General features: G+C 38.3%; 1 protein-coding gene across 1 annotated transcript in view; it reads right to left on the bottom strand.

Annotated features, from left to right (window-relative positions):
• Positions 1-19,637, bottom strand: part of LOC109621685 (scavenger receptor class B member 1) — a 207,980-nt gene that overhangs the window by 20,036 nt on the left and 168,307 nt on the right. Inside the window, exons 4-6 of the mRNA XM_020075805.3 lie at positions 13,989-14,146; positions 2,084-2,222; positions 1,821-2,024 (exon numbers count right to left, since the gene is read on the bottom strand). Coding sequence (XP_019931364.2) covers positions 1,821-2,024; positions 2,084-2,222; positions 13,989-14,146 — 501 coding nt within the window. The remainder of the gene's footprint in view (positions 1-1,820; positions 2,025-2,083; positions 2,223-13,988; positions 14,147-19,637) is intronic.

The raw sequence follows: 19,637 nt of genomic DNA, 5'->3' as shown, positions 1-19,637 counted from the left end.
AATCTAGATATGAGGAACAAAACAACTACCGGAAATGTAGATAGAAAAGTGACAGGCGCGAGAATTTTTGTTCAATCATTCAATTCAGCTATCCTGGATAATTTCCTGTCGGCTATTATCATGATTCTCCAAAAATGCTCCAACAAGTTCCAGGTATGAACACATCACCTGTTCATCAACAAAATAATGGACGAGAATGGCTTTTCCGAAATTCTAACCAGGGTGATTCAAGAGTAACGATGGTAGGCAAAGCTATGTAATAGTTTCGGTTGAACTATCTAGTTCATTTGAAACCCGCCCAAGATTAGGATAATGTAATGGGCTCTCCTGCTGTTGAACCTCGCCCTAGAAGGTGAAATGTGATGGATTCAGTCTTGAATTTTTAGAGATTGAATTTTTAGCTGATGTTCAATGATAATTATCACTTTAGATTTTATAAATTTCTGAACACATGGTACAGATTTATTATTGGTCGGATCTTCTGAAAATGATAGTTTCTTATTTAAAACTCATAGTGACCAGTTAGTTAAAACTGTCACCACGGAAACAACTGTTTTAGCAAGCTTTATAAATGATGAGCAATAATTACAAGATTCTCCACTTATAACGGTTATAAGCTGCTAACGGTCAATTTGTTATGTAAACGTACTATTACACGTTGTTCGCGGTTTCCGCCGCTTACAGCATCACTGTTTCAGCACCGGCGTCTAAAAATTGTGCTCACAGAAATCAATTACACTCCCTCCCAGAGCCTATCAGCATATCATAACTCTACTAATCAATTTGGCATCTGCATCGCGCAATATAACTTTAGCAAGTGTACCCAGCATTATGATATTATACCCCGGGTGTAACACCCACATCACACTGACTGACTGCGAGCGGCTGCGCTAAGAAGCATCTCTGAATTCAAGTGCGGTCGGTGGAAGAGAGGGAGGAAATCGGGTGCCTGGCAGTGCTGGATGGCTCTAATAATAAGTTGTGAGTGCTTGTTGAGTCGTTCTGGTTACACCTTCCTCGCCCTTTCTTGCTGTGTATGGTAATCTACCGTATCGGTTCGAACTACGGACCGGTTGGTATTCCGAGGAATGGGGTTCTACCCAGTTCCAATTCGCTATACGTCTTACGCTTCAGAGAATTTCTTTGATGTCCGGTACTTGAATCTGTACGGTATCATCTAATGCAGATTAATGGGTAACACTGGCGAGATGCTGAAAGGTAACTGAAATGGCTCGTTGGCGTGCTGTTCTCACCGAAAGCTATCTGCTGCTTTGAATGCCTGCCAGGGGGTTTCCAGCATGGGTAATCGATTTGTGAATGCGGAACCGACTCCAAGAGACAGATTATACGGCGCTAGTTTATGGTCGATTGTTTGTTTGTTTTAAATATCAGTTCAGATCGTTAGATGACAGGTCAAAGGAATGTACAGATGTGGTAATAAGTTCTAGATTTAAGTACTACGATAGGCTACAAAGGGGGAAGAAATAAATGTTCAAACTAACAATCTACGATGCAAATAGAGTTGAGCCGAAGCGCAAAATGATACCACAGTTGAACCCAGTCGATGCATGCAGTTGATGAGATTGATCTGGTTATGAATTGATGATGAAGTCGTCGTCCATCGGGGCATGGGCCTCGCTCATCCTGGAATGGCGCGTCCCTGCAAAAGAAGTAGAAGAAGGAAACATGGCGCGAGCGCGAGGACGACATGGCGAAGCGATGCTGTTGATATTTCATCGATTAAATGCAGGAGATGAAGAGATTGCTCTCGGTTGCGGTTCGCGGTGCACAGTAGGTCTAGGCTTTCGACCGGCACTTACCCCGTTCAGCAGACCCATCTTGGACATTGGCCGTCGATTTCGAGGATAGAATCGATGCGCGAGGCTCACGAGTGTGTCGTCGTAACCAAACACCAGCTCGTCGGCAGTCAGCGAAATGAACGGCTTGTACTTGGTCGCCGTCAGGACTAGCGAGATGGTCTTTGCCAGGAAGTACCCCAAATGCTTGCTCTGGGTGGAAATGGTCTGAAAAATTAGGATAGTTTATGAGCAAGATGCATCAACAATACGTAGTCCTTTCTTACCAGCAGTGGAATATTTGGTGTCGTTATTCGTTGGTTCTTATCTACGCTCAGTTCAGGAACAAATTGTAAGATTTTCTTGTGCTGATATGTTACAGTGTAATTGTCATGGAACTTGATATTCACCTTTTCCATATCTTCTCTGGAACAAAAATTAAAGCAAGTGGAACATTAGGTGACACAGTCATGGTCATGGATGATTTTGGTGACAAAATAAACGAGCTCAGTTAAATCTCTGGAAGTATACTCGATCAATAAAATAAAATTTTCATAGACCCTTTTGAGAAATTGTGCAGCAAATTATGTTTAAATTCTTGGAGGAGTGTGTAGCAAAATTTGGGTCAGAAACTTGAGTATAAAAAACCAACTTCATTTAATCAATTCACGGAAAAATCGGATGAAATTCTGTGAGGACTTTTGCCTTAATTTATTAAAAAACTTACGATGAATAAACTTTGAAATTTTTGCAGAATTATTAAAGATTGTTATCTTTGCTTCAAAGCATTCGCACTGAAATTTCGCAAATAGGTCTGAAACTACATCAGAAGTTTTTTTTTTGTTATATTCTTCTGCGATAAAGTTAGAAGTTTCCAAAGGAACGTAGTATGAATCTTCTTCGTGTATTCATCAAAAATGACATAGGATTTTACCTATTTTTTAGTTCATTCTAATATTTTCCAACAGCTCTGAAAAAAAAAAATCGCGTCATTCAAGAAGTTTTGTAGAAATTCTTCTGAGATCATCGTGAAATTTTATCCAGAATCGGCCAGCAATGATGCTACAAGCTTTTGCTTGGTTTCCATCAGGAGTTCCATCTGACCCTAATTAGCAATTTCTCCGAGTTTACAGCGAACTACATGTATCTTGGTAAAACTGTAAAATACAAATCCACCATAAGCTTCTTTTCCTAATCTTCAGTAGTATTTAATAAATTTGATGACTAATTACCAGAAGAGAACCGTCAACATGTTCATTAAAAAATCATACAAATATAACTGATAGAAATTCGTTGAGTAATTACTTTCATTGTCAGAATTTTTCGTCAAGCAGAAATATTCTGTAAAAATTGCTTACGTGAATTCTACCAAATTATTCTAAAGGACATATTAATTAGGACGTTACCCTTACCGTTAAATGGAATAGTTCGAAATCTTATACAGTTCTATTAAATATGGAACGAGCTCACCAATTATTTTGGTACTGTGTGTCCGTAGTGGTGCAGAGAGTAATGTGTTGTCTTTTTGCTGTGACTTCATCGTCCTGGGGTGGGGTGTCCACCGCACCATAATCGATCGTTGTCTCGCGCGGAAACGTAACTAGTAGATGCGCGTGTGTGTTTAGAATTGTGTTGTCTTTTGCTTATGGTGAATGCATATGGTGTGCAGTTTTTTTTTTGGTTTGTCGATCGTCACGTTCAGATCATTTTTGTGTGGCTTCTGATCCCTAGTGGGGATAAAAAAAATAAATTAAAAATAACTTTAAGAAACTGCTGTTACGAAATAAGCTTTGCTGACAAACCGACCACAAATATCAAAATCACACCATAGTTTCAAAAACTGGGAGGCTTTACACTTTTGCATAGTTTAAAATTACTTTTGCCTTGATATTTTATTAGATAATTTTATTTTTATCACACCTTCACATGATCCAATTGTTGGACACTGGCATAAACTAAACTGTTAGCAGTCGAGGGGTCCTAGGGGGTCTCAGGAGCATTCCAGGGGGTTTGTGGGGCGTTCCAGGATGTTCCAGTGGGATTTCAGGGATTCAGGAGCTTTCCAAGGGCTTTCAAGAGGTTTCAGGGGCGTTCCAGGGAGTTTCAGGGGAGTTCCAGACGGTTTCAGGGCGTTCCTTGGGTGTTCCAGCGGGTTTCAGGAGCGTTCTAGGGGCTTTCAGGGGGTTTTAGAGACGTTTCAAGGAGTTTCAGGGTCGATCATTGTTTAAGGATTGTTCCAGTGGGTTTCAGGGGGTTTAAAAAGCGTTCTAAAAGGGTTTTCAAGGTATTTCATGGGCGTCCCAGGGGTGTTTCATGTGTGCTGCAGGGACGTTCCATCGGGTTTCAGGGTCTCGGGGGGTTTCAGGAGCGGTCCAAGGGTTTTCAATGGGGCTTCAGGAGCGTTCCAGGGGTTTTCAAAGAGTCTCTGGGGCATTCCAGGAAGTTTCAGTGGTTGTGTGAGGGAATTTGGGGGTCACAGAGGTAGTCCAGGGGCATGGGCTTTCAAGGACGTGCCATGGTGTTCCGGTGGGTTTCAAGGGATTTCGTGAGCATTCCAAGGCGTTCCAAGTGCGTTCCAGGAAGTTTTAGGATGTCCCAGAGGTGTTACAGAGATATTCCAGAGGTGTTCCAGGGTTTAAGAGCCCAAGTAACAATCAGCATGCCTCGAAGGTTTATTCATGTTTTATCCTGGTTTTATACGAGCATGTCAAAAAGCTAGTTGTTCTAAATAAGTTGTATGTGGTAGTTTTTTACTTTGAACCTTTGGCGTTCCATAAAACTATCATATAACTTCTGCTATAAACATCTTCAATTAAAGACTTGCAAGTAGACATTAATTGGTTTTATCACTTATTATATACCATTTCAATAAAACTTGCATTTGCGGTTGTTGTCGGAGAGATTTTTTTTGTAAACAAATACACAAAACTGTGAGGCAATGCATAAAATCAACAAAAGATTTCGTGGCTGTAACATAAACCAAAAAAATGCTGTGATAAAACCGCTAGTTCTATCATGAGCTCTGTTATGACTACCTCAGTGAGGCAAAGTATTGAGATTTCATTATTGATATTATTCCTTTACATGTATTGGAAAAATAACAAAAAAGTTTATCCTCACTTTACCTAGGGTATAACTTTTTTCACAGACGTTGGATCACTTTGCGGTCTTCGACAAAGTTGTTTGGAATATAGTCACCAACAATAATACCAAAGGGTTTGATTATTGAACGCTTACAGCGCCACCTAGCGGCAAAATTCGAAAACTTAAAATTTCTGCATACATTTGGCCAAGTTTTCCCATACAAACTTCAAGCGTTTTGAGCGCCCCCTTAGGCTCAACCAATTTCGCTCAAATTTTGAACGTAGCTTCTGGGAGTCCAAGACAACTAATTCAGGAGGTAAGACTTGCCATTTTTCAAAATTTTTGTTTTTCATATAAGTCTGGGCCACCTTAATATGCATCATTGGTACAAATGTGGGCTTGATTGAATAAATTTTTGTAAAGTTAGAACCGTTCGGGTAAAACACTATTTTTTAAACAAATCATTTTTGAGCTGTCATATCTCGGAATCCAGCGAACCGAATTGAATGAATTTTTTTAACGTTTATGAACAATATATTGATACTTAATACAACGTTATAAAATGTAATATTTTCTTACGGCGAATTAAGTTATACCGGGTTGAAATTTTTACCCATATAGTGGAAAATAAGTCAAATTTACAATACCACACAAACATTACTAAATGTGTTCTTCCTTCAATCTAAATAGGCTCTAATATATCTAATTAGAGATAACTTGAGAATAGAAGTGGAAAACCTTTGGACATCAACACTAAAATTTATTGACAATGACGTAAAAAAATTACATTTTTTCGAGAAAAATCTAAAAAGTGGCAATCTTTGATAACTTTTTACAACGTTCAAAAAGTATCTATGTTTTAATGGTTTGTGAAGCATTTGTATATTGTTAGTGTACGTTCAAAATTTCATTCCATTCGGTTCACTGGTTTCCGAGATATGACAGCTCAAAAATGAGTTGTCTAAAAAATAGTGTTTTACCTGAACGGTTCTAAGTTTGCGAAAGATTAATCAATTGAGCCCAAATTTGTGCCAATGATGCACATATAATAGGTTGACAAACAGTCAACATTTGAGATTTTTTGATGTACTCTATGAAAAGTTACAGCATATTGAACTTTTTTGTGAGAGAAAAAAAAGTTGCCTATCCCAAACATTTTGACCATCCCCTGTACAAGGCGTTTGTAGGAAACACGTAATTTTCACACTAATATAACAAAGTTGCCACAGCAAAAAAAAAACCTGAAAATTACACCCGACGTAAAAAAATAGCACACAAGTTTCTATTCTATTTCACTGAATTTTACATTAAAGAATTTCTTGTATGGAATATTGAAAGCGAGCTTCATACTTAGAGCAAGCTACTTTACAGGGGATACTCAAAATAACTGGGATAGGTAAAATTTTCACTTTTCAAAAAATGTTCAACTCGCTGTAACTTTTCGAAAAGGGCATCAAACATTCTCAATTTTTTACTGTAACTTCATCAACTAGTTGTGTATGAGTGGTCAAAATTTGAAAAAGATCGAGCCATTCTACACGAAGTTATAAAGGTTCTAGGAAAAGGTATAATTATCCGATAGCCAAGCTGTTATATCTCCGGATTCAATGAATCGAATGCAATGAAATTTTGATCATTTATGACTTATATAATGAGCTATCAAAAACTTTTGTCTAAACTTAAAATTCTTTATACGAAAGAAAATTATTACCATTGGATTATTTTTCTAATATACCACCAATTTATCCACAACTTCATCATCGTTTCAAAATTCGAGATAGTAATTATAGTTCATTTAAATTCCCTCTAATTGACATCAATATGAATATGTTTTGAAATGAAGTAACAAAATAACTGGCATTAAATTGAAAAAGTAATGGGATGCATATGAAAATAGATAAATTTACTAAAGAAACATAGAATAAATGAAACCGCCATAACTTTTTTTCTTATTAATTATTTCAAATTAAGTAAACTGCTTTTCAAAGTTCACTATATTAGTCATAAATGATCGAAATTTCATTGCATTCGGTTCATTGAATCCGGAGACATAACAGCTCAAAGTTGGCTATCGGATAATTATACCTTTTCTAGAACCTTTATAACTTCGTGTAGAATGGCTCGATCTTTTCCAAATTTTGACCACTGATATACAACTAGTTGATATATCACACTTCGAAAAATATGCGTAATTTTACGTCATTTTACGCCGACATATTGCAGCGAGTAGAATGACGGAAAAATAGGTTAGTTTCAGACGTACAATTACGTTCGCTCTTAAAATTACATGAGACGAGCGGCGTTAAAAAAAAAATACACGTCATGACGTAATAATAAGCTTTACGACATGACGTGTATTTTAAGGTTATGTTCACTGAAGAGTTTAACTCTTCCCATCTCCATCTAACCACAAATAATTTATGAAGACCACTCACCTGGACCGATTCTATCGTCATCACCACCGTTGCTTCAAACACTCAAACACTAATCACTAATAATATTAAGAATTCTTTGTTAGTGATTTGTACCACAAAAACTCCCGTCACTTCGCTGCACACTGGAACCCATCACCTGATGCCTGATTTTCATACTGTTATCCTTTAGGGATTGTCGTCAGTTCTCAAAACTTTTAGTTTAACAAAATACACAAGATAACAACTAAATTCGAATGAACAATATGTATTTTTGCCTCAGCCTGTGACGAAAACACTGCCGCTTCAGCACTTCGGAGACTGCCACTTATTTTGAATCTGCCGGTAGCGTATATTATTTCAAAACTCTGCTTTGAGCTGAATGCAAATTGCTTTGCGCATCCGCGTATTCCCGAATAATCTGCAATTAATATTCCCATTAAGATTTAACTGGATGTGGACGTGGACTAAAATTGCGAAAGTCTACCGAACGAAACTAAACGAAAACATGAGAAGCAAGACTGAAATTTGACGTTTGCCGCGCACGTCGCTGTTTATGTTCAAGGACGTGTAATTTTATGTCATTTAATATCGATATCTGAGTCATTCCCTTCAGAAAACAGTTGGCGTATCTTAAAATATAGTATATGAGACAAACATTTGCTGGGAGTGACGATACATTAACTTTTTTTGGAAGCTATTCATGACAGCGTCAGATATGACACAAAAATCAGTCATATTTTATCTTACGGCATATGTCATTACGGCATTTATAAAGATTGTGTCAATTGTAATATTCAGAATTTTTTAGTGTGTACTTACAGTAAAAAATTGAGAATATTTGATGCCCTTTTCGAAAAGTTACAGAGAGTTGAACATTTTTTGAAAAGTGAAAATTTTACATATCCCAGTTATTTTGAGTATCCCCTGTACATTTATAAACTGATGGAAAAATGTGTGCGATATGACGGGGTCATTTTGTTACAGGTTATATGATGTAACATTTTTTAGGGTGTCCGGCCATTTGGCCGAATGCCGTTTGGCCGAATGCCGTTTGGCCGAACGCCATTTGGCCGAATGTCATTTGGCCGAATGGTCGTTTGGCCGAATGCCGTTTGGCCGAATTATGTTCAAAAGAATTCAGAGGAAGTTTTGACATTCCAACTACCAATACGATCATCAGAAATATTTCCTTATTTTAATCATAGGCTATTCTTTCTAGTTTTGACATTAAGGGATGAGTTGGCGTTGAATCTGTCAATATTTTATCAAAGATTTTTCCTTCTTTGAATCATAGGCTGTTCTTTCGAGTTATACTGATGCGAGGAATAGTGACATGGTCACTTAAGTTCATCATTTATTTTCGGCCAAACGGCATTCGGCCAAATGGCATTCGGCCAAATGACCCATTCGGCCAAATGGCGTTCGGCCAAACGGCATTTGGCCAAATGGCGTTCGGCCAAATGACCCGGAACCATTTTTTAGCTGTGTGGTTAATACAGATAAAATAAAAAAATGCTTGGGAGACGCTAGGAATCGAGCAGGTGTTTCTTAAGTTTATAAATATGTGGAGCCTCAAGCCTATAGCTTCTTAGTGTTACACTTCTAGCTAAACTCTCCTCTAATATCAAGTAAAAACAGCACCCTGCATTGTACTCTCCAGGCTATAAATCCTGTAGCTGATATCCGTCGTGTCGACTCATCGTAAAATGTCAATTTTATATCCAGTACCGTAATTTCTAGCTAGCAGTCTTAATCCATACGGATGCCTTTGGATGTTGTGTATGAACTTGGACACTCAACCGCAGCTCCACCCGTTCAATTAAGGCGGTTGCTGCTGCTATTGGATTGTCCTTGCTCGTTTGACATCCGAGTTTTATCCGGTGCTAAATATAGTCGTCGCCATCGTTGTCGTCGCGAAAACAGTAATCAAAATCCATTTCCAAGAGCAAACAAACGGTACAGAAGTGTCCCGAGGCGGATGGGATGTGTAGGGAGCCACTCTAGGGTGACGGCGAGCCACCTTTGAAGACGCCAAGGCAAGAAAGATCATTAGGAGAGTGTGCAGTGCATGCGCGAACGCGAAGACGGAAAGATGCAAAAAGATGATGCATCACCGGAGACTGCAACCGGTAAATCGCTGGTATTACTCAGCGAGTTGGTGAGTGATGGGAACTTGTAATAATTTTGAATTCATCAGATTCAACCTGAATTTAGATTTTGCTCGATTGATTCAGAGTCAAGGGAAATATAAACTGAGGCTAAACCTTAATATCACTAGTTTACAGCATTTTTGAACTCGGTAAGCTGATGATCATTTTTGGTGTAGAATCATGCCCTGAGTTCGAAAACGCGAAAGAAAAAAATTACAGTAGAGCGGAAATTTTTTCGACTTTCCATACAAGGTTGATGATTTGAAATCGATTTTTGTTCTATTTTTAAGCAATGTCGCTCACTTCAAACATCTCATTCTCCGTAATCAATGCTTCGATTGAGCTGAAATTTTTACTGTAACTCGCCTACATATGAGAGCGATTCCAAGCAACAGCATCAAAATTAAGGAATTTTTTTAATTCATGATTTTCTATTGAACTGAAACTTTGCACAGTTTTTCAGTTTCATCTAAATCGCCATTTTTCGATATCAAATTTTTATTTTGAATCACGACTAACTTTTCAAAAGGGTGTATGTGAAAATGGTTCAAAAATATGCAAAAATCTGCACAGCCAAAATGGTTCGTTCGATTGCTATGAATTTTTCAACAAAGTTAGATAACTAAATGGTGATTCCTAAGAAAATATACACTGTGAAAAAAATCTTTTTTAACATGGAAAATATAATTTTTGCCACAAAAACTCAAATAACTCAAATCCCTATCTTTTTACCAACGTAATTTTTTTAGGGAAGACGATCCATTGTATTAGCAATCTACCATAAAAATTTGGTGATGGTAAACTAATAAACAAAAAAGTTATAACATTTCAAATATATCACAATTTTCACATTTGGTAAATATTTTTTTCTGGGTTAATTATTTAGGTCAGAAATCGCAGTTTGATGATGATTTTATTGTTCAGCAAAGTTAGTTAACTAAATGGTGATTCCTAAGAAAATATACACTGTAAAAAAAATCTTTTTTAACATTGAAAAATATCATTTTTGTCACAAAAACTTAAATATCTCAAAACTTTATCTTTTTACCAACGTATTTTTTTTAGGGAAAATGGTCCATTGTATTAGCTATCTACCATTAAAAATTTGGTGATGATAAACTAATAAACAAAAAAGTTATGACAATTCAAACATTTCACAATTTTCACATTTAGTAATAATTTTTTTTTTAGTGTAAATTATTTCGGCCGGAAATCGCAGTTTGATGCTGATTTTATTGTTAATGGCCTTGCGTGAGTAAAACAAGCTGTTTTTATTATGTATTATGTATATTATATGTACAGTAATGTTCCAATTTTATCACACCCTCCGCGCGTTAGTCGTTTATTCATTAATTTGCTGTTACATTTGAGGACAAGTGTTTTCCCTCTTCTTCAAGATGAATGTTGAAGGCGTGTTTTGCAACGTTGATAATATTGAAATGGGTATAGATGTTGAAGAATATTTCAAAGCATTTTTGAAAAGGGGCGTGCTTAAATTGTTTAAACAGATGTCGCTGATGGTACGGTGGCATGACTCTCTGCACTTAGCACTTCTGGAAATTTCTCAGTTGTTATCGTTATCGAACTTCCTGCGCCCTGCTTTAACGATGATATACAGATAGCTCGTTTGTCAAAGTCTAGACGACAGGACGTGCAAATGCGTAAATTTGTATTCAATATGGACATTTGGGCATAACCAGTCTCTTTCAGTTTATCTATGGCGCTTTCGATGAGATTTCGTAACTCTTTTGAACATTTTTTTTTTTCATCAAACGGTCTACAAGAGAGCGTTGAGTTGAAGACCTTTGAGAAAGCGACTGTTCATGTTGTTCGTTAGATTATAATAAACAAAATCACTTATTAGTTTTAACTGACTAGTTTGGTGTTGTTTGCTTGGCTGAAGAAAAAAATTACTATAAAATTTTTAATACCCACAGCGGTAGTATTTTTTTGCTTTTTCGTGAGCATTGTCATGGTATGTTCACAGACAAACAAACGTAACACTGACGCAATTTTCATTGACCACGCTTAACCCTTATGTGGCCGACAGGGTACCCGGGTATCCAGCAGCCATTTAAAAAGCACGGTGTAGAAAAAAGCAAAAAGTTTGTCGGACACATAACGGTTAACGATCATTTTGAATCTTGGTTGTGGCTTTCATAACCAGAAGAGCGCCCACCGTTTTTCTTTGCGTTTGACGTTTCACACTAGCGTCTTCTGATGACGATATTGCACAACGCAGTGTTTCGTGAAACATTTCCACCAGGTGGTGGTAGTGTGAACTGGGCGATGGGTTTCCACGAAAATTGTTCTAGGCGTTTCGTCTGTTTGTCTGTGGTATGTACCTCTCATGCATTTGTTGTTGTTGAAGTTACTCGCATTCTTCCGATCATAAAGTCTGTTCTCTAAGAGGAATTTTTTTTGCAGATAAACTAGACGTATACGCGTATATAAAACTTTTATTATACAGCTTTTGTCTTGAAAAAAAAAGGTTAATTCCATTTTTCTTATAATCAACAGCTTTTCAACACTATCAAGGGATTTTTTCACCAGTCACGTACAATAAAAGTATGACACTCTCAATATTTTTAATCACAACACTGGATCGCGTCTAAGTTTCAAATAGATACTATAGTAATTATGAATAATCAAACAAAAATATCATGAAAACAACTTGTTCAATTCAGGCGGTAGCCTGTACAATAAAATCAGCATCAAAATATAGTTCTCGAAATAATTTACACAGAAAAAAAAAATTTTGTTACTAAATGTAAAAATTGTGAAATGGTTGAAATGTCATAACTTTTTTGTTTATCAGTTTACCATCACCAAAATTTTATGGTAGATAGCTGATATAATGGGCCATTTCCCCTAAAAAATTGACGTTGGTAAAAAGATAGGGTTTTGAGATATTTGAGTTTTTGTGACAAAGATCATATTTTTTTAAAGTAAAAAAAGAAATTTTTTACAGTGTATATTTTCTAAGGAATCATCATTTAGTTATCTAACTTTGCTGAAAAATTCATAACAATCGAACAATCCGTTTTTGCTGTACAGCTTTTAGAATATTTTTGAACTATTTTCGCATACACCCTTTTGAAAAGTTAGTCGTGAGTGAATATGAAGGTTTAATATCGAAAAATGGCGATTTAGATGAAGTTCAAAAACTGTGCAAAGTTTCAGATATTTTTGAAATGGTCGCTCAGGATCGACTGACATGACTCCGTGGAATTCCTCATGATATGTCAAATAAACGTCGAGGAAGAATTTTTAAGTTGACTTTTTCTCATTGAAGAAAATACATTTCTTCAAAAAATTTTGGGAATTTGACTAAAATTTTAGAAGATCGTCCCTTAAGCTGGCCAATATCTTGAATTTCATCAATCTGACGCAAAACCTGTATTCAGATGATCGAATGGTATTGTATTCAGCTTTCAATTGATGAAAAAAGATTTAAAATTGGTCTCACAAAACGGAATATATTTGAATTTTAATAAATTACATATTTTGAAAAGTAGTAAAACTCGATATTGAGCTAAAACTCAAAAACTGTTCTACTTAAATTTTTTTGAAGATCGGTTTCGAAATCAGCACTAAATTGTGCTTCAAAAATTTTGGTCGTTGACAGATGTTCACGACTTTCGTTTTATTTTGTAAACTTGTGTATTTCATGAGAATAAATGAAGAAAACCAAATCAAATATTCATTTAAACAGTTAGTGGAGTGGAAATAAACAACTTTTCAGTGTAATTTTAAGTTTTTTTAAATTGAACTTCTGAAAATTCGAGGTGCGATTTCGTTATACTTTCACAATAATATCATGACCAAGAGCAATATCTAACTATATTTTTATAATAATTATACTATGTGAACGACATGTCATAAATTATAGCAACTATGTGAATATTTCAAATACTGTTTTCCTGATATACGTCAAACTAACATTATTGAAACTTTGAATACAGCCCCTTGATAGAAGAGCAAATGCAACCCCACAACTAAGATAGTTGTTGTCAGGCTAATCCCCCTCGCTTGCTCGCGGTTACTAAGCCTGCCTAGGTGCATGTCTATATTAGCATATAATCACCGTTCTCAAACGCATCTCCCGTCCCACGATCGCCGTGCCACGCGCTCCAAAGGAAATTTCCTTCGATTTGTTCGGTTTATCCGTATTTTTTTGTGACCAACAACGCGCGTTAGAGTGGAATCCTACAAACCCCGGGCAGATTGTTTGAGAGTGGGAGATCATTAAGTCAAAATCTCACGTGCACCCCGGGGTTGAGTCGTATTGTTGTTTTTGAGAAAAACGGGAATTCCCGTTTCCAAAGCTATCTTAATGAGATTGATCGTTTTGATCGCAATTACCGGTTCCCACACCATATGAGCGCGATCTAGGGTTACGATTATGAATCACGCGTTTCCACCGAAAGCACGTTCGGAGTTTCCGCGTGTAGGTTGCCAGCTTCCGCAAAAGATTGAATCAGGAGCGTGTTCTCTTATTCTAAGGATGAATGAGCGACTTGCATCCCGCCCATTGTACTCACCTATAAACGAATGGTCCTACTTCAACTAGTTTTGGCTTTTCACCGGCGAGAAACCCCTCCGGATTAGTTACGTTAAATATATACACCTTAGTTAACCTAGTGACGCCTGGCCGTTGCCAGTAATGGAAGCTTATCGTGCCGTTCCATAGTCTTAGATTCTGTAAAAATAAAGTGAAAAAAGAGAATGTGATAAGAGTGTTGGCAATAACATAATCGTTACTTTTCGGAAACAAACATTTAGCGACCACTTTGAACTTTAGGAGCCGTCAACAACCCACCAGGTATCTCAAAATTGATATACATGGCTAGAAATTTTGCCTTATCATGATTTGAAGAACGGATTTTTTTTTCGTATTACAAGAAGATTTTCATTATCCACGTAGCTTAATATTGGGTATCATAGTCCAGCCTTCAACGTCGCACAGTTTTGTCCAGACAAAATTGTTGAATGTCAATTTATCGATTTTTTTTGGAAAGTGTAGAATTTGCATAGTTAAAATACACAGAAATGAAAAGTAAAAAAAAGATTTTTGCTTAGGCTAACCAAGCCCAGTGGAAATTACAACGTTTAACAGAAGCACGTGTTTTATGAGCAAATTGAGATTTGAGTTATAAAAAGAAAACCACGTGCTCCAGTGGGAATCAAACCCACGATTCCCAATTCGATAGACGGGCGCTTATTACCTCTAAGCTACGGAGCCACTTGACCATCTCAGTCCCCTGAAGGCACAAAAGTAATCATTGACAGAGAAAGCCCTCATTTAACAACTGTGCAATTGCTCCTATAATACTAAACTGGGAAGCAGGCTTTATCCTGGTAAGGAAGTTACATCAAGAAGATGAAGAAGGCAGGTGACCAACTTTTCTGTCCTATTTTGATGAGTTCATCTGTGATACCAGTTGGTTTTAAGGTGAAGAATGGCATTTTTAACATCTCTCGGCGTAGGAGTTGGATCGTTACCGTCTGTTGCACTGATCCAGTCGTTTTCTATGTTGTCTTGGTCTCCATTCAGGTGCTCATCGGGACGCTGCTTCCATGTTTCATTCACTTCACAACCGTCCGTCGGAAAACACCCACCTTTATTTCAGCAGGTTTCGGCTCACGGCACGAATTCATTGCGGGATACGTTGAGTTTCTCGTACAACTTTCGTATTTCTTGGAAACGGCACAGCAGTTCCATTTTTGCACAGCGCTTCTACCAGGCGTAATTTCTTCTCCCGAAATAGGAGAGTCTGCTGTTTCCCTTTCTCTTTGTTACGTTCTGTCAGGTTCCTTCGTTGCAATATCATTACCGCCAGCACTTCGTTCTTCTCCTCCAAAATCGCTCTGCACTGCTCGTCGAACCATTCGTTCCGTTGACTCCGTTCCTCCTACCCGATGATGCTCTCAGCTGTGTCGTTGATGACTGCTTTTACCGTACTGTACTCCAGCAGTCCTCTAGAGGAGGTCGAAGTTTAAAACGGTAATGCAGGTTACACAACTAAACCTGAACCACTGTGAAGCCGCACAACAGTTGCCGTGTCAGTCAGTCTCGGAGTCAAATATTTACAGACAAATATGACAAATATGATTCCTACCGCCTCCCCCCCCCGCGATAACGGGAACTGGGTAGCGGATAAGGCTAAGCTAGCGGCGATCTGTACAATCGGTCGTTTCCCGATCTAGGAAATAATTTCCAGGTCGCATAAGGGCTTCGCAATAGCGAAGATCAATGGGGTGTACTACTGTAGTTGTTATGCCCCACCCAGGTGGTGGCCGATAGATCAGTTCTCAGCAATGCTGGATGCGCTAACAATCGCGCTAGTAGGGTGGAGTCCTGTGGTCATCGGCGGAGACTTCAACGCTTGGGCGATCGAGTGGGGTAGCCGATCAACTAACGCGAAAGGCTGGGCACTACTCGAAGCCATGGCGAGACTGAACGTGGATGTCGCGAACGTAGATGAAAAAATGACCTACAGTAGGAACGCTGAAGAGTCGATCATCGACGTGACCTTCTGGAGCCCGGGTCTAAATCCTAGGGTTGACGATGGGTACACGTACAGTGACCATCTGGCGGTACGATATAAGGTAGAACATGGAGGAAGGAGGACACGGCCGAAGGTCATCGACAGTCATCGAGGATGGCTGACCTCGCGCTTCGATAGGGCGGCATTTGCCGAGAGACTGCTTATGGAGGATAACACTGACGATCTGTCCAGTGAAGATCTAGTCGGAACTCTAAGCCGTGCGTGCGACACCGCGATGACTAGGCGCACAGTACCCAGAAATTGACGGAAACCAGTATAGTGGTGGTGTCCAGAAATCGCGGAGCTCCGAGCATCCTGCCTAAGAGCTAGGAGGAGTATGCAAAGAGCTCGTACCGATGAGGGTAGAACGGAAAGACGTGAGGCAGCAAAGGTCGAGTATGCAGGAGGTATGCGGTAGAGATATCACTCCTGACAACATTGTTGAAAGGATATGTACGAGGAGAGACAAGTGGGATTCCGTTACTTCCACGGATTTTCGAATCGTGTAGTTCAACAGAAAAAATGGCGAGCCGAACAACAGATAGTTGAGTTGGCTCCCCTTCCCCATCCAGGAGCTTGAGTCCAACGGGTGGTCTAAGTACTAGCCAGGACTCGAGCCTCCGGGGAAGGGTGAACAACTTAAGGCGGTAGCAGGTGGAACGCTTACCATTAGAGTGTACTCATGTGCGAAGTCACGCCCTTCTCGAAGTCATCCCTAAAACGGGCGTACCGCGAAGGTAAGGAAGAGATAGAAAAAGGGGTTTTAGTGTCGACCCCACATATCCAGAGAAACCACCTCTTGGGTATCTGTAAAAGCAGATTTCCTCTTTCAAGTCTACCGAAGTGTTTGATTTGTTCCGTGAAAACTGCGAACAGCAAACAATCGACGGGAAGTCCAAAGATGCCTGGCTTTCAGAAGAACCACAGCTGACAAATCATAGTGCGGGTAAGGCAGCAGAACCTGAACCGCTATCACGCAGACCAGCAACTAGCAGGGTCAGATCCTACTAGTGACACAGGCCATGCTAGATGTCCATCTGGCTAATGGCTAATGGTATCTTTAGTCGGAACGGTGCGGAGTCGATTATTGACATTTTTTGTAGCCCTGACCTAAAAAGTAGTTCAAACTGAAGGGTAGACGAATGCTACACTTACAGTGATCACAACAGCAGGCAGCGGGTAGAGGAAGAGACAACTAGGCCAAGATCAAGCCCTCGAAGGTGGAAGACGTCAGACTTCAACCATGTGACCATACCGAGACAAGTCCAACCAAGAAATGGGAGACCACCGGCTTACTGGTGGACTGAAGCGATTGCGAACCTGCGCCGCGCCTGCCTATGGGCTAGATGGCGAGTGCAGCGGGTGGTGTTCGCCGCTGCTAAAGTCGTGCTCAAGACTGAAATAAGAGTCTTTGAGGGTCTTTGCTTTGAGGGTCTCTGTCAGAGTGCCAATGCGAATCCGTGGGGGTGATGCCTACAGGATCATGATGGCCAAGACAAGAAGTGTAATGGCACTTTCAGAACAGTCTCCAGAGATATTGGAGGGGTTCATCGAAGGGCTTTTTCCGCGTCATGATCCTAGTCCTTGGCCTCCTTTCGTAGGACTGGAGCTGGCGATGAGGGTCACTGATGAGGCACTTGCGGGGATAGCAAAGTCCCTTAGCGTAGCACTATGGGCCAGAAATCAAAATTTCGCGACAAAAGTCAAAAAGTTGTTTTTCTAAGATCAATCAATTTTCATATTTGTATGATTGTTTGGGCTATGTTTGATTATATACCGATAGATTTTTTTCGATTTGTAACAAAATTGTATCGTTTTTTTGTATGGAGAAACTTCTTATGAGCGAAAATTCTTGATTTTAACCAATATTAAGAAAAATGTGATTTGTGTTGAAAAATGTGATTAAAAAATATAACGCATACATTTCCTAAAAGTAAATTTAGTATATTTTGCATATTTTACAATATTCACTCAAATTTTACGGTTTATTTGCCAATGTGTTCAAAAAGTAGGAGTATTCGACCGTATTCGACATGCAACCGGTCTAGGATGCTAGTTTAGACTCTTCTTTTTCGAATGCTACCGGTCTTTTTTGCGGGAATTTGCGGAAACCAAGTTAGAATGATTTTAGTGCTTGCTTAAGGACAGACTTGTTAGAATCCCAACATGGCCGCCACAATGGCCGACTTTGGCACCTACTCACGATTTTGATCGCACAAATCTGTTCGTAAACAAAACCAGCGTGCCTGAGCTTCTTATTTTAAGCTTATTACAAGTGAGCAAGAACAGAATAATGAAATGCACTGTTGTTTGGAGCTTGCTTCGTGAGATATGTGCGTCTGAAGTTTTGATGCACTGTTGCAGCGGGATTTTAAGACGTTTGTCCTTAAATTTTAACAATATTTCACGCTGTGCTTCAATAATCATCCACTTTTGCCATTACGACGCTATGACTTTATGGCTTGCGAAACAATATACAAAGCAACAAACAACTTTCGTTCTGGAAGGTTTTGTTTTAAATATAAATGTGATTATAAGCTTTTAAGAGCCAGTTCGCGAGAACCGCGACCCCCTTTCCAAAGGAAGTGGAATCGATGTGCTTCGATTGAGCTGAAATTTTCAGGGTATGGTTTTCCATATAAGGACTGTTCATTTTATAAAGAGGACACTTTATTTGTGTGATATCTTTTTTATTTTTCAATAAAATCATTATCGGTTTTTTGCATAAATTTCCATAGCTATTCTACAGTGTAGGAAAAATATAACATCATACAAATTGTCCTTAGTTATGGAACTGAAGCGGTTTTCGTTAAAACTCAATAAAACCCCATTTCTCAAAATTCTACACAACTTTCCACATACATAACTTTAAAATTTTCATGAACTTTTCAATGTGTTGGGATCTAATACTATTCTTCTAAAGGTAGAGTGTAATAGTTGGTCAGTAATAATGCACCAAGCATTATACAGCTTGATATAGTGAGTTACCTTGTTATCAATGAAATTGATAAAAAATACTTATATAAGTCCAGTGATGCAATAACACTACGGAATCAGTTCAAAATTTGTCCAGTATAGAAGAGAATCGCATTCTAAATGATACCGAAGAAAAATATGCTTTAAAGTACATTCTTCATCATAAATTTAATACTTAATGATGGCCATAATGAAAAATTGCATACTTTTTGCTCCATAAATGCAAGTTTTTGATTCTAGAGAAGCTTATTATTATTTATTTTCAGCAAGGTCTGACCCTATGTGATTAAATACCTTATTTGAAAATAACTACATGTTAATTTTTATTTTCGACATCATTGTTAAGTTGTATTTGCAATAGAGTACATCGTTATTTAGAAGAACCTTGAAAGAACGAAGCGGTTTTATCTCCGGTAACTGCCATGAAGCACAGTAACCAAGCCAACATTACTATCAAGAAGCGGTTTTCTGCATTTGAAATTGCATTATTAGTACTTTCGACTAGATCCATTGAAAACATTCAAAATTTAATATTTTTATACATTTTTGTTTAACAAATAAATTTTATTCTGAAAATCGAGTCCAATTTGTAACTTTAATATCTCAGCAACCATTATTCCGATTAGGTTTATATTTTGCCAGAATATGTATCACTCAAACTGCTGC

This window comes from Aedes albopictus, chromosome 2 (assembly GCF_035046485.1).
Source record: "Aedes albopictus strain Foshan chromosome 2, AalbF5, whole genome shotgun sequence".
Lineage (NCBI taxonomy): Eukaryota > Metazoa > Arthropoda > Insecta > Diptera > Culicidae > Aedes > Aedes albopictus.
Note: the sequence above shows the minus strand (reverse complement) of the source record. Positions and strands in the feature narration are given on the sequence as shown.